This window comes from Gobius niger, assembly GCF_951799975.1.
Source record: "Gobius niger genome assembly, chromosome: 10".
Lineage (NCBI taxonomy): Eukaryota > Metazoa > Chordata > Actinopteri > Gobiiformes > Gobiidae > Gobius > Gobius niger.
The window spans coordinates 9,822,216-9,838,840 of record NC_136861.1 but is presented as its reverse complement, the minus strand read 5'-3'; the positions used below and the strand labels follow the sequence as shown (position 1 = coordinate 9,838,840).

Sequence of the window (16,625 nt, the reverse complement as noted above, 5' to 3'; positions counted from 1 at the left end):
GCAACAACACATGGAAAGAGATCCATTTAGATGAGTTTTATAGGGCTTAGCTTTCAAATGCGGTGTTATTCTTTTGGGTAAAGCTGATGTGAAGATCAGAGAGAAAATGCCCTTGGTGAAGGCGAGGTTTAAGAGGTTAATCTATTTAAAAAGTGTGATGACAATTGAGTGTTGGTGTATGTTTGGGGAAATGACAGTATGAGCTAAGTGCAAATAAGTGAGTAAGTAAGTGCTTTGTTTGTCATTGTACAATTGTACAACAAAATTATGTGTTGTGTTAGCCCTGAGCCGCTGAGTGCGCCGCTATTGTGGGTCAACCTGGCCAGCTTGTTTTTGGAGGTAGCAGAAACCGTAGCTTTCAGTCTCCTCTGATCCTCTGAAACGCCTCCTGTCCCTGTTTCAGAGCATGGTGTACTGCACTGGTCACCTCCTCCTTCCTCTTCCTCCTGTGCAGCTCCCTCCGCTCCTTTAGAGTCTTTCACCATCTTTCCTTTGTCCCTTCCTTGTTTCTTGTTCCTCCTGTGACGCCTCCACTGTACTGCAGGTACTCTTGGTGCTTCTTCAGCGTTTCAGAAGAAGAAATATGTAGGTCTGAAATGTCTAACTCATAAGCCAGCTGTTTGTTTACTTTTAAAAGAGCTCCTTTCTTCAGGACTGTCATGGACTCTCTGCAGTAAAACAATCTGCCGCCGACCCTCACAAAAACACGGCAAAGCTTATTCAAACACCATCCCTCTCGCTTCAGAACTTCAAACATTCCCTTTACACGCGAACGCAGCCCATCAGTGTTAGCTAAAGTCAATTCCTATGACTTGTCTGGCTTCCTCGCCGCGCTATTTGCTTCAGGAAATCCTCCATTGATCCAACCATAAACCCTCGCCTCTAATATCGGGCATTTTGAGCCTTTGTTTTATCGCCTTGTCGCGCTAGAATACTACGGCGTCCATCTTTCTCTCACGCGCATTCTGAAGGTGCCAATACAAAGCGCTCTCGTCCTCGCTCTGCTTTTAAAGTGCCTAGCCTTGTTTTTCTTTCCACTTTGGGAGTTATGAGCCTCGAGACAAAAGCCTTAGCCCTGATTCATGGCGTCTCTAAAGTCCGCTGCCTTTTTCTATTCTGAATAATAGAGGAGCTGGAGGAGAGAAAGGAAAACGGCCCGGACTGATGACTTTGGGACGTTGCTTGAGTGAAGAGTAGCATTAGAAATAAAAAGGTTGTTCAGAATGATGCATAAGGTGTTTATAGAGAAAATACCAACCCCATTTGTTAGGGCTGGAAGTTAAAGGACTCGGCTATTAAGGGAAATAAATGGTTTGTTCATTGGAAGTCTGTCGTTTGGAAGACAATTGATGGGATTGCCCTCTGCTGGCCGCTCAGGGAGGTGCAAGGTTCATATGAAGTAAAAGGGATCGGAATGATTTGCAAACTTTCTGAGTAGTATTTAAATGTGCTTATACTTTCAATGCATTGTTTTAGGATAGCAGATTTTATAAATAAATGCCACACAGGGACGAGATGTGTATTTTTTGCAGAGGATATTGGATTATAGCTGCACTGGATGTGATGTGTGGCTAATTGCGACTACTGAAAATGTCTCAACCTTTGTCTCTTCGCAGACCGATGAAAGTGACTCTACCTCGGATTATTCAGACGATGAAGTTGTGACCAGAGGGAGAGCCGAGCCGGAGACCAAACCCATTCTGTCCATCCGTGAGTGAAGTTTATAAAGGATTTCATTGGGCCCTTTGTAAACACATCCAGTTCAGTGTTGGTCAAAGACTTGATTCCCTGCTTGAGTAAAAGTACAGATGCTTCTGGTCATTGCTGAAAAAGAAGAAGAACTTTATTTATTTGGCGCCTTTCACAGACATAGTCACAAAGCGCTTTACATGAGACAATTCTACATTCACCCCATACTCGTTGTCCATTTTCCCCTGGGGGAGACTGATAGAAGCGTCTGCGCCAACGGTCCCGCTGACCACCACCATGCATTCACACACACATCATTCATCCTGGCCTTTTGTACATGTTTTTAGTGGTGGGGGAAAACCTACACAGACACGAGGAGAACATACAAACTCCTCACAGAAAGGCCCCATCCAGGTGGGAGTTGAACCCGGACCTTCTGGCTGTGAAGCGAGAGCGTTAGCCACCTGCGCTACCGTGCCGCCAGGCCCGAACTGAAAGGCCTATACCTGATTTTTTTTCAAAATAACAAACCATGAAAGAGGAAGCCACAAAATTAGAATCTCGAGAGCGTGTTAGAGGCATCCTAATTCTTCACCGGCACAACTTTATTGGCACATTTCACAATTTGCCGGGTCAAGTTTCAGGGTCACTGTCAGAAATGCTAGAAAACTGACCTGCAAGTTCATGAAACTTATAAAAATGCACAAATGTTTTTCCCACGAATGTAGTAGTTTACAACATACTAAAGGAGGACAAAGAAGATTCCTGTCCATTACTAGAAAAAAAGATCAGATATTAGTACTTTTAAGGGAAAGTACTGAAGGGCTCAAAGTTGAATTGAAATTTGCCTGAGAAATTGCCTGAATACGAGTGATCGCTGTTATTTGATTAGATTTTTTTTTTGCACATATAGCATTTAAAATACACATTTACAGATACATAAAAGAAGATAAAAATACTGTGCAGGAGAGAGTGAGAAGACCACCTCCCCAAAATCATATCAAACAGGCATAAAATGACATGAACAAGCAAGACAATGGTTACAATGACACATCAAGCGTTTAAATGTATCTATTGAACAGTATAAACTTATTTACAGATCATTATTTTCAGCTCTCTTTTGAAAGAATTTACAGTAAGTATAGTCTTAAGAGCGAGGAAGGGCCCCATGAACATCTGAAGAATGCATAAAAAAGTTGTTAAAAACTCTGGGCATGACATTTGGCATATACACATACTTATACATAAAGATATTTTTGCAATAGCTGTTAACATTAAATATTGTCAAAATGTTTATATTTTATGAAAAGAGGAGCAGATGAAGCAAATCTATTTGTTTACTTCCGCAATTTTCGCCGGATGTTTGGTGAATGGTAGGCAACAACATCCAGGCCCCTAACACGGTTTTATAAAATGATCGATCTGTAACAGCATAAGAGAAGCAATGCACTGTTTATGAACATTGTTTTTAGCCGATCATAGTATTCTTATCACTTGTTTAAAACGTAAAATACCTACCACGGCCCCCGGATGTAACGACATCGCGATCGCTCGTATTCCTCCTCTGTACGGCAACACGACAGGGACAAACCTTCTTCCTCCTTTTGAATCAGTGGCATTTGACTGTAAATCTCCACAGTGCCACATACTGTCCGCCTGAACCAATGGTCGCTGGCTGCTCTGCTTTATGCCCACGACACTAGAGGCCGTCATTGCTCCACCATTGCTGTAGTACCTCCATATCGCCACTAGTCTCCCATTGAAAAGCATTGGAGTTTAGACGTTAAAAACAACTTTACCGCCTAGTTTCTATTTTTTCAAACCTAGACTAGGCTAGATACTGTATTCCACCTGTGATAACACTGGGCTTGTAACAATTTAAGAAACCAGGCTGGTTTTCGTAAGAAGAATTTTAGAAATCTCGTACTTAATGAGGGTCGGACTGTTAGCATTGGAGCAGCGCGAGCTACACGTCATACAAGGGCCGAGTCTGCAGTGAGATCCTGCGATTCCCTCCTTTATGCCCTTTTTAGGAACACGCTTCATCAGAGCTGAGGAGAGGGAGTCTGTATATCCGCCATGATTTCCCCCTCAAGCGTGGTCATTATAGTAAACGGGGAGGAGTGAGCAGAAGCTGTCCATTTATATATACAGTTTATGGCCTGAACAAAACACACAGACAATTTGACTTTTAATTTGAAGCCTTTATTGAAATATAGTTGACTAGAAAGTATTATATTTATCTTTCGAATCTAGTGGAGTGAAAATAATATGTTTCCAACAAAAATACTTCTCAAGTTAGGTACAGATCCTCAAAATCTCAACTCAAGCCCAGTGCTTTAGTACTTTGTTGCTTCACATGTGTCCTCTCTGTTTACACGCTGCAGTTTCTCAGCAGCTCAGTTGCCGCTGTTGCTCCGGCTGCATGATAAGCAGCCCTCGCAATGACATAGAGATTATTTATCTCAAAGGTAAAATGCGTAAAATCACCGGCTCATTATCGTGTCTTTCGTGACGGACTAATCTGTCGTTTCTTCTGTTGCAACAAGCCACAGTCTACACAATACACTCGAATCATAAACGTGGTACGTCACCTTTACTGATGTAGAAATGCTCTTATAGTTTAGTATCTCTGAATGCATGAGTTTGAAGTGCTTCTGCTGACTTCTTTACCTTTGTCAAAATGTGAATTAGAGTTTACGACATGTTTATGGAGACTTGAGTCATTATGGGGAAAGATTATGTTTTTTCACTCATTGCTAATTTACCGTATCAGTTATCAATTATACGGCGCAGTGGGTGTACAGAGAGAAAAAGCAGCTTAAATTGTTCCTCGATACATAGATTAATTGCTTTCCAGGACGGTAATTAAATGTATCTCATCAAGGTCATGCAGAAATGTAAAACCTCTACTCTAATCAATAAAGTTCGCGGCGTGGCATTTAAAAGCATTACGTCATTAGTTGTGCAGAAATTAAGGCCTTAAATATCGAAAAGTCAAAAGTATTAAATTCCAACTGACAATGTGAGAGATGCACCAGCTTTTTTTGCTTCCGATACCTTTACTGGGGGTTTGAATATTTAACCAATAACAAGAGATTTTCTTAGAAGTGTCTGCTGTGAGTGAATAAAGTGAATGTTGGTCTTTTCTCCAGTGTGTGAGATCAATAAAGTCTCATCTTTTCTTGCAAACGAGATGTTACTGATCAATTATCAATTATATCTATTAATAAACTAATGGAAAACATCAAACAAGGATCACTTGACTTTTCTACCAATTATCCTTGGGTATTTGACAGGCTATTAGTTTGCATCAACAACTCATAAAGTGATCTGATTATTGTAACTTGTGCTTTACAAATATGTTAGTTCAGTTATTCTTTAAAGGGACAATACGGAGTTGTTGAAATTAAGTATTTTCCTCCCCCTACATGTTCCAGCAGTGTCCTAATGTTTAGAATGAGCTCAGACCTGTTCACCACAACTGCCTCTAAAATCCTGCACTGTCACTCAAAAAGGTGTTAATTCCGGCCTGAAGTGCCGTCATGCACGAGCTTAATATAGAAGCTGCAGTTACACGTAAGACCTGAGGTGGCAGTAGCGAGTATTGCATGACCAACTTGATCTAGCCCCTTGAACAGCATTTTATGAACTAAAATACAATCTCTTGGCCGCTCCAGCAGTGGCAATTTTATTTAATTGGGTGATCCAAGCATAGTTTCTGTCTCACCTTATTTGACGTTAGCATGCTGCCGCAAGCATTAGCATTTTGTTGCTAGCCGTGGCAGTTAAAGCAATACTAAGTAACTTGTTTACCTTAATAAATCCTTTTCGTAGTCCCGCTGGGGGTAATGCAAGTGTTAATGGGATGATTGGAGGGTCTTTCATCTCCCCCTGGTGTCTCTGGCCAGAAAACCACAATTGCAACTTGACTGCCACCGGACCGGGCAAAGCTAACTGCGGGCTAGCGCCACTTAAACAGAATTTACAGCCAAGTTTGAGTGAATTTCTTTTTTCCCATTGTGTAATTGGATGTACAATATCCCTCTCTTGCTTCGCCTTTTCTGTCAGTGTAGTATTTACTCTCACGGACAATTAATAAGTAAAAAAATCGCAACTTGCTACGACACCTGCAGTTGCGCTTACGGCCTCTAGGGGAAAGAGTTACTTAGTACTGCTTTAATATACGATTGCGGATGTTAAAATGGAAAATAATAAAAACAAATATACAGATTCTGAGCTTTGAAATGAGGTACAGCATGTCCATATTCAGCAGTATTTGTGAGTTTGTTGAATAGACAAATACAAAATTGCTCAAAACATTGCTTGTTGTGTCCAATTTGCTTTGAATATCAACATTTCCCATAATTTCTGTTTGATGTTAATGTGTGCAAATCTTCAGAAATTAAATAGGCAGAAGTGGGTGGAGCATCCAATGTATTTACTGAAGTAAGAGTAGCATTACTGAAATAATTTTACTCAAGTACAAAGTAAAAATTTGTGACCAAAATAATGATGACTCAAGGAAAAGTCAAAAAGTACTTGGAAAAAATGTTTCTTGAGTACTTTGAATACTGATTTTTTTTGGTGAAAAAGTCTGATTTATGCCATAAATTATGCAACAAAACATAAAATCCTGTGGAAATTGTGAAAGAAAATTCCAAGAAAATGGCAGAAAATACAGAAAAACAGAATAATTCTATAAAAAAAAAAGGTGCAGGAGACGATCTAAATTTATTTTATATATAAAAATGAAGCATTTGCCGCTTAAATATCTACACAATATTTTGTACAGATACTTCATTAGGATTTTACTCAAGTAGAAGTGAAAAGTACTGTATGATAAACTACATATGTATGTAGCATTAGAAAAAAAGCACTCGGGCATTAAAAACCTTACATTTAAACTCGCCACCACCTTTTCAAACCTGTTCTTTGTTGTGAGTGGTTTTCTGTGACTTTGCGGTGCTTCTGTGAACGATGTGTCCAAACTATTCTGTTCATTCATCTGTGTAACCAAGCCTGGAGTTTCTTTTTTTTAATGTTCTTTTGGCGTAATCCCCTCCATCGCCTCCCTCTCCTCACCTCTGGTTTACCTCTGCTCTCCCCTCAGAGCGGTCCGGAGGTCACGCCGATCACTTCGACATCGTGGAGCGGGTCGAGATGGGGCAGATGGCGTCGATGTTCTTCAACAAAGGTAATCTCCCGCCGCCTCCTCCACCGCTGGTTAAATCACAGATCACACGGCACGCTGCGTCTATACATAGGTCTCTGCTTCCATAATGTCTATCTCCCCAAAGGCGCTGACGGAGAGCTAATTGAATGTAATCGTGTTTGGATAAATTGCCTCTGGTCATAATCATCTGTGTGAGGCCCCATTGAGGTGGCTAATGTCCCCGTCGCTTTCTCCTTGAACGTGGTGTACTTTCTCATATGAGCGCTGTCGGCGTAAATTAGAGCGCTTTGAATCACGCTGCAGCCGCACAAAGCACCACACGGGCGGCTGATGTTTCCAAAACACTGTTAATTCACCTACACGCCGTCATTTGGTCTTACTTTTGTCTGTGCGTGTTTTGTTGAACTTTGTTTAGAGGCGTCAGCACGGTGTTGAAACAGGACGGATGTTTTAGTTTGTCACCACTAAAACAAGAAAGGCACACGGTCTTGCTTTCAAGATTCAAGATTTTTTATTTGTCAAACCATGTGAATGGGAGTTCAGCTTCCCGATGGCCTTGTGTACGAAACTGTTCCTCAGTCGACTGGAACTGACCCGTAAATTCTGCAGTCTACTCCCTGAAGGCAAACCCTTGAAGAGACTGTGTGATGGGTGCGAAGGGTCCCTGGTGATTTTGACGGCTTTGTGGGTGAGACGGGTGGAGTACATGTCCTTAATAGAGGGGAGACCGGCTCCGCAGATCTTCTCCGCTGCTCTCACGATGCCCTGGAGGCTCCTTCAGCAGGAGGCAGTGCTGGCGTCGTGCCACACAGTGATGGAGCTGGTCAGGATGCTCTCTATTGTCCCTCTGTAGAAGAACCACACAGTGATGGAGCTGGTCAGGATGCTCTCTATAGTCCCTCTGTAGAAGAACCACACAGTGATGGAGCTGGTCAGGATGCTCTCTATTGTCCCTCTGTAGAAGAACCACACAGTTATGGAGCTGGTCAGGATGCTCTCTATTGTCCCTCTGTAGAAGTTGGACATAACGGAGGCTGGCACTCTGGCTCTTCTCAACTTGCGGAGAAAGTTTGATCACAGCAGATTCGATGCGGCATCGTTTCAATGAGCTTCTGCATTAATCTTTCACCAACATCTTGTACTGATGATAGGAGAGTGTGACCACTGCGTAAAGCCTTCTCCAGCACATCCCAAATGTTCTCAATGGGGTTCAGATAAAGTATCGACCGATAATTGGGTATTTTAAAATAACAGCTGTCGGCCAATTTAGACAGGTGACGGCTTCCGTCTCTTGGTGCGTGATTGGACCGATGTGGGCAAAATCGAGAAATGATTGGCTGCGAGCAGAAGCCCAGACGGTTCTTCTTTTGAACAGAATGGAGGCGTGTCTGGCAGGCCAGGCAACTCTGAAGTAACTAAACAGGAATGCCTTGAACAAATCAGCCCTATGCTTTTTGTTCGAGGACAACATTAAATCGCCATTTATCATAATGGGTCAGGTTGTACAGTCGTACTATCTCTGTCATAGCCTTGACTGTGGTGCTCAGACTCTTGCGTATCAGTCTGACGCTCTGAGAGGGTTTTTATCCCTTTTCTGTGGAAGCATAGAGAGACTTGAATGGTGGGACTTGCGCAATGTCTCGAGTTCATGTCTCCGGGTCCTGCACCGATGGTAAATAAACTTCTCCTGTATAAGACGTCCAGACTGCTGCCTATTTTTCATCTATCCTCTCGAACACCATAGTTAATTCTCTAACACCTCTAATAAAACGCCCCCTGTTGTCACAGTTCAACACTAACACATTTTCCAGTTTAGAAGCATCAAACGCAGGATTATCGACAAGACATTTGGAAAAATTGGCTGTACACTATAACGGCATCGGCTTGAGAAAAACCCATATTGGTCAATCTCTAGTCTGGACTGTGTGGTGGCCAATCCATGTGTGAAAATGATGTCTTATGCTCCCATTCCTGAATATGCCGGTGCCATCTGGGAAGAGGAAAGCCAATGATGGCCTAACCTGGTCATTGAGGAAGTTCAGGTCGTCAGCTAATTCTTTGGGCACTAATGTTGCTGAACTTAGACCTGACGAACTGCAGTGACCCCGATCAGAACAGTCTGTTACATCCACGTGGCAACTTTGTGTGGTCGGGCAGTGTTTGTTTCAAATAATTTAGATATTTTTTGGACACATTTAAAAATGAAAAATGGGTTGAGGTTATGACTGTTAAATTGCCTTTTAATTGGTCTCTTGTTACTACCTCTAACTAACTAGAAGCTTTAACCTATTGTGCATGTTTTGGGTTGTTTGAGGAAACTCTAGGCATCATCAATCTAGGCATGTGGGAAGTCAAACTCCACACAGAACTGCCCACATATTTGTTTACAGCTGAAACTTGTGAAAATGTTTCAAATGCTGTTTCTAACGCAGAGGTCTTACAGAGTGTGACCACTAGATGGAGCACTTGCAGTGTCTTCTTTTGGCATGTTCTAATGTGGATACAGTCATGACTGGGAGCAAGGAGCCATGAAGGTAAAGAGAGAGGGAAGAGAAGAGAGGGGCGAGGAGGGTGTAATGAAAGACAAGACGAAAAAGGTTAAAGTTTCAAATTGATCCAAGTGAAGGAAATCTGAAAGTGATGCAATTAAGGAGCTGCCACAGTCCCAGAAGGAGCAGTGTGTCCTGCGTTTCTCCTCGATGTCCTTCCTCACGTGCACACAGCGGAGACTGATCTAATGACCCACAGTATGGATAAAGAAAACAAACATATTATAAATTGCGCGGTAAAAAGAGAGAGAGAAAAAAAAACACTTAAAAATCGAGACTGCACAATAAATTATGAGGACAAATTTTAATGGTCACTCTTGGGTTACAATTATTTGCGCATTGTAATGTCCTCTGCAACTAAGCATCTCATCTCCATGGGGTCCTATTATTTTTAAAACCTTATAACAATGTAGTTTAGACCTCTGCTGCTTTTGGAGAGGGATTCTAAAATGTAATTGAATATGCCGTCAATGGGGATCGTATCAAGGCAATCTACGATGCCAGATTTGCTACGATTAGAGAGGAACTGGGGGAGGTTTACTCCATCTCCTTTTGAGGTGACACAAAACTCCCACTGGATTATTATTCCTCATCATGTCCTCTTCCTGTGTACTCGGTCTCATCAAATTTTACTGTAGAAATTCGGAATAAATTGAAGTTGACTCTGAAATGTTGATACTCCTGGGTGTGTTTAAATTGCTTACACAGTAGAGAATTAATTGCAAAGAAAAGCGTTCACCCTTAAGATAAATGTTACTCAATGTTATACTCACTACTGCCACCTCAGGTCATACGTGTAACTGCACCTTCTATATTAAACTCGTGCATGACGGCACTTCAGACCCGAAGTAACAACTTTTTGAGTGACAGTGCAGGATTGTAGAGGCAGTTGTGGTGAACAGGTCTGAGCTCATTCTACACATTAGGACATGGCTGGAACATGTAGGTGGAGGAAAATACATAATTTGAAAAAAACGCTTTAGAATACAGCCCACGTTCCAGGTGTAAGTACGGGTAACAAGAAGTGTAAGTACAGGTACTATTACATGTGTAACAAGGGGCAACAATATGTAACAAGGTAGTACAACGTGTAACTATGTGTCAAGGTGTAGTAAAGATATTCAAAGAGCAATTCATGGTGCTGAGCTAACACATAGTTGTGGCAAAAGGGAATGTGGTATTATAAATTGTGCATTAATTTTAATGTTGCAGGACAACAGTATTACTGAAGTGAAAGTGAAGACATGACTCCAGGCATTTTTACTGACATTAAAATGTATGCACAATACCACATTCTCTTTTGCCACAACTCTCTGATAGCTCAGCACCATTAATTGCTCCGTTTCATTCATACTGTTTGTATGATTTCACTTTTGAATTAAATAAAAAAAAAAAAATGAAAATGAATACCTTTACTAGACCTTGATACGTAGTTACATGTTGTTACATGTTGTACTGCCTTGTTACACATTGTTCCCCCTTGTGACACTTTGTACTGCCTTGTTACACATTGTTCCCCCTTGTGACACTTTGTACTGCCTTGTTACACATTGTTCCTCCTTGTTACACTTTGTACTGCCTTGTTACACATTGTTCCCCCTTGTGACACTTTGTACTACCTTGATACACATCGTTCTCCCTTGTTACACATGTAAGAGTACCTGTATACATGTGTAATTACTTTCTCGTTACCCGTACTTACACCTGGAACGTGGAATGTCTACTAAAGCGTTACCCATAATTAGATATTTTTTAAACTCGGTATAGTCCCTTTAAGTTGAAGACATACAGTTATTGCTCTTCTCCTTTTTCTCCCGCGCCGCTTTCTTTGTAAAATCAATTAAGTGTCCAGCATCGATACTGAAGGAGCAAGTGCGTGTGTCCTCCACCTCCTCAGTGTCCCTCTCTCTCACGTGCACACAGGTGAGTCACGTGCGCACCCATCGATCTCTAATAAGGACGCTCACCCCCTCCCCCACGCGCACACACCTCTGTCCCCCGTTGCCGCGGGCTCCAATCAAAAGTGAATGAGATCGGCACGGCGCCCGCGAGCAGCTCCTCTAGCTGCCCTCAGCCAGAGACGCATGACCAAATGTTACATCAGCAGCGCCGCAAGAAAAAAAAGGTGCTTCTACAGTGGTTTAAATTATGTGATACGGTTGAGTTGGACATGTCGAAGCGTCAGGTGGAGGGGCTCTATAAGTCTATGGAAAACTGAGGGTTCGCTATTCCTGTTTGTGGTTGGGTCAAAGTTAACTCTGTCATTGACCTTGTGGTGTTGATGTATAAGTTGTTATGACTGAGCAACTTATACTTTAATTGGAGTAATATAGTATCTCGAAAATCAAGTAGGGGGTGACGGTGGTTGGTAGAGCGGGTCGTGTCATGATCAGAAGGCCTGGGGTTTGAATCCCAGCTACTGTTCTTGGGCAAGATACTTCACCCACTTTGCCTCCAGTGTCCGTATACACTGGTGTATGAATGAGAGAGTGAATGAATGGGTGAGTGGTTCCTTGCTGTAAAGCGCTTTGGGCCTAATGAAAGTAGAAAAGTGCTTTATAAGTTGAGACCATTTACTATAGCCTACTTTGAGCAAGAGATGCAAGATTTTTTGTTTCCGATACTGATACTGGGGGTTTGAGGCTCTGATATCTGATTTTAACCGATACCACAAGACTTTCTTAAAGGGATATTTCAGGATTTTTGACATAGGGCCTCATTTCCTAGTTATCCAGAGTGTTGTAGATTTCTGTAGATTAAAAAAAATGTATTCGTGCAGTCCTTTTATTTGAAGAGTTTAGTGGTGCAAGGCTAGTGCTAGGCTAGCGCATGTCTATGGTAACTAGTAGCCTAGGGTAACCACGGTTTGGAAAGCAAAAGAGTGCACAATAAAAATGCCTCCAAACACAAGTAAAAATAGCATAATTGAGAAAAAACTATTATTAAGGACGCCCTCCCCGCTTGTCCGTCCTGCGTGGTTAGTTTGCGTGATAGAGCTCTTGTATTTGTCTGAGATAATTTGAAGAATTTTTATGCTTAGCTCTTGAGATAACGCTACTGATAAGTGCTCACCTTTTGCTGAAAGGAGAAGTTTAGAAGCCTCTATATCCTTTGCCCTGGTGCTGGTTATGTGTAGCAGAGTCTAAAACCAATGTCACAAGCAGAGCTCAAAACAAACTAATTTCTCATTTCATGACGCTGGGATTTGTGTTTGTGTTTCCTTCACATTTCACGTGCTAATGGCAAAGGCTTCGGTCCGACATAAACAAATCGCTGTGTGATGATGTCATCAGGCCGCTAGGATTGCAATTGCTAAAAACGGTTCATAATATGCCTTTTTTTCATCTGGGTATAATATTTACTTCTACTACTTCTACAAAACTGCGCTTACACCTGAAAGAAGTGACATGGAGTCAGTGTTATATTATTATTCTTTTTTACATCTTTTCTTACATATGAACCCTACAGTCCTTTGGGTAAGCATTATCAAGAAAAAATATCCACATATCACTGAAAAAGCTGCACGTCTATAAAGGTTGTAATGTACGGCGACGTCAAGGCGATGATTAAAAATCTACTGGTAACAGTGAACTTAAGATTTTTATGATTTTTATGTTTTCACTGACACAGATCTCAGGTTTTTTAGAAACTAGAAGGTCTTTCAAATGAGGTATGACACTGGCCCATAGGCTGTAAGCTGTCCATACAATACGTTTAATAAGATTTTGGAATTCTGAATTGCTAACCCTAAACCTAACCCTAAGCTGGCAAGATAAGATAAGATAAGATGATACTTTATTGATCTCACAGATGGAGAAATTGCATTCGATGAGAGAGCATCCAGCAGCAGCACCCATTCAGTGCGCACCACTCTTTTTTTTCTTTGGTGAAAGATCGTTGTGTCGCGGCCGCCATCTTCACTGTTTTGGTCACAGGAGGAGCACTGGTTGATGGGAAATCCGTAGACGATGACCACGGCGGTGGAGCTCTTGCGCTTGGCCACGATGTTCTTGGCCACACAGGTGTAGTTGGCCGTGTCGGACAGACGCGCCTGCTTGATGATCAGGTTGTGGTCCACGGTGATGTAGAAGTTCCTGTCCTCGGCCGGGTCGATGATCTCGTTGTCCTTCAGCCACTCCACCCGCATGATCTTGGAGGATGGAGAAACTGTAGCTGCCCTCTGTCTCCTCTGATCATCTGAAACGGTGCACCGCCTCCTGGGCTTGTCCCCGTCTCAGAGCGTGGTGTCCTGCACTGGTCAGCTCCACCTCGTCCTTCCTCTTCCTCCTGCACAGCTCCCTCCACAGTCTATCACCATCTCCTCGTTGGTCCCTTTTGTTGTTTCCTGTAGCTCCTCTTGTGACGCCTCCTCCGTGCTGCAGGTGTGGGGGCTCTTGGTGCCTCTTCACTGTTCAGTGTCTCAGAAGAAGATGTTTGTAGATCTCAAATGGGTTTAGCTGATAAGCTAGCAGTTTGTTTACCTTCAAAAAGCTGCTTTCTTCAGGACCATTTTGGACTCTCAAAGTAAACAAATCCACCAAACCTCCACAAAAACACGGTAAAGACATACAAAAGTATCCAGAAAAACAACGTGGTTCGCTGAAAAAGGCAAACAATTCACTGAAAAAGGCAAACAATTCAGCTGCACCACGTGTTTTCACGTCGCCATGACGTTAATAAGATAAGTGGTAGATAACAGATTAACAGCATTGCACTAGCTAAAACTCTAGCAGTGTCTAATATGATTTTATTTTCTTAGGCTACTTTAGGTGATCCAGTCAAAGTTTCTGTCCCAGCCTTGATTACTGTAGTTGATGTTAGCATTAGCATGATGCTTCTAGCTGCAGCATTTTGCACAATGATCTAAAGTATGTTTCCGAAGGTTAAATTGAATTCTCCTGTTTCTGAGCTTCAGAGTTAGGTACAGCCCAAATTCACTTAGATTTAGTTGGAGAAAGTTGTGTTTTGAAACAGTGAGAGCCATATTGTATTTTTGTCGTTACCACAATTGCACGATGCCTGCATGTCAATAATCAGATTCATCCACAGATTCCTCCACTATGGGATTAATAACATTTTGATTGTTATCTTGCAAATGCCTCGCGATTATTTCTCCCGAGTGTATTTAAAGATAATTGTGTTCAAAACTAAATGGCCCGTAACTCCACGGAAGTCTCCGGAGCAGCGACTTGATAATGGTTTTGTCGTCTGCAGTAAAACAAATGCGGGAGGTACAGTTTTCCTCGTGGCTTTTATGAGTTTTCTGAGATTGAAAGCCCTGAACGGTAAATAGCTGCAGTGTCCATCACGCTCCGTTTAAGTCCAACAACATCAGACGTCTCCTCCTCTCCCTCTCTGCGACACGGGCCATAAAGCTGCAAGGCTGAGGCTGCACTCGCCCCATGGACCGTCCAAAGTGGAAGTGCGAAGACAAGTTTGAATCTATTTATCTCTGTTAGGAGCCAAAAAAAACACATTGAACTATTGTTTGTAGTGTGATGGTTGTAGAGTTTCTCCGATGCTGCAGGAGCCTGTATTTGTATCGATGACATGGCATTTTTCTGAATAAATATCTATTATTATCCGTACGCTATACTATCCGTACTTTTGCCTGTAAGGTCTGCCCATGGCGGCGCTGTGGGCGGCAACGTGATTATGAATCTGTCCCAGCAAATAGAGATGGATGAAGTGGCGATAAATATTGCACTGTCCATTTCATCGTCATCCATTTACATTTAGCAGCTTTTTTACCGTCTTTAACTCGGTCCATCTGCTTTATCTTAGGTTTCACACTTCACTGTGATTGGCGAAATCACACACCGTCATTTTCAGGTTTAATATTTATCAGTGAGTTCCACAGTGTATGATCTAATAGGACACATTTAATATGTCTGTGCTTGTAACCAGAGGAGCACATGCTACGCCTGGATTGAGCAGGCGTAGAATGTTATAAAACAAGGACCGGATTTAAAGTGTAAGAATATATTACTTTCTAATGGATTAGTGGAATGGATTTGGTAAAGACGCTCGTTTTAACAAGCGCTGCATAATAAAAGGCTATTGTCCTGCCAGGGCGGGCGGTGCTGCCAGAGTAATGGTCGGAGAAACACGGCTGTAATTATTAACGGTATTACAATTGCAAAACTGTTAATTAGATTATGCCTGAAATGCCTGACCTTTAGAAAAACAGCCAAAAACTACAAATCTGGCTGGATATACAGACATTATTGTGAGTTTATCAAAAAGTTCATCAAAGACAAAGATATTATAGTCTTTTATCAGTTCTGTGGGAAATAATACATTCTCGGCTGTGACAAACTAATTGGGGCAGATCTAAAGAGCCTGACTTCATGACTCCTTTTTAATGTTAAACTAAAGTAACCAGCAGTCAGTAATAGGGGTGGGAACCTCTGAGTACCTCACGATTCGATTTGATAAGCGATACATGCTTACGATAACAATTATTTTTTTTACGATACATCGATACTGGGATAATCGATATATTGCACACAAAAATAGCCTACGATATCAATCAATCAATCAAATTTTATTTGTATAGCGCCCAACAACAACCAGAAGGTGCCCAGAGCGCTTTCCAGGATAAACGCAAGAATCACAGTAGACAACAATAAATACAAAAACACATAAAAACAGCAGTCGAGTCGGTGGCTATGTATCGAAAGCTTTTCTGAAAAGATGTAGCACGATAAAATTATTTGAACATACTTCACATCATTCATCATTTACATTTCTTTTCATGTGCTTTGTACCACTTTTTTATGTGTCTATAAATGATCCCTGACTTACACACTGAAAATGGGTCTATAGATCTGTCGGTGACGTCACTTACATTCAAACAAACGAGAAACCACAGTCCTATTTAAAAGTGGATAAATCAACCCCAAATTAATCTTATTTCTAAATATAAAATCTGTCATTAAAAGTAATTTACTTGTGTGACAGTGTTTGGTCCAAGTGTTTAAAACTGTAGTGCTGCCCCCTGCTGGTCCGACTGAATTCTTGATCATTATTGGCCTCTATTGACTGTGAAATCAGTGGCGCGCTGCTGCCTCATTAATATGCATGACGTCGATGTCGGAATAAAATCGGTATCGTATCATTCCACAAAATATCGCGATATATCGGAAAATCGATATATTGTCACACTCCTAGTCAGTAATCAGATTACTTTTGAAGGGATCAAAGAAGTA

The 16,625-nt window shown here is 41.7% G+C and overlaps 1 protein-coding gene across 2 annotated transcripts in view; it reads left to right on the top strand.

The window, feature by feature from the left end:
* tmem104 (transmembrane protein 104) overlaps positions 1-16,625 on the top strand; it is a 116,615-nt gene that overhangs the window by 4,730 nt on the left and 95,260 nt on the right. For both annotated transcript variants that reach the window (XM_079564487.1, XM_079564488.1), the window contains exons 5-6: positions 1,617-1,710; positions 6,803-6,886. In XM_079564487.1, the coding sequence (XP_079420613.1) occupies positions 1,617-1,710; positions 6,803-6,886 (178 nt within the window). The remainder of the gene's footprint in view (positions 1-1,616; positions 1,711-6,802; positions 6,887-16,625) is intronic.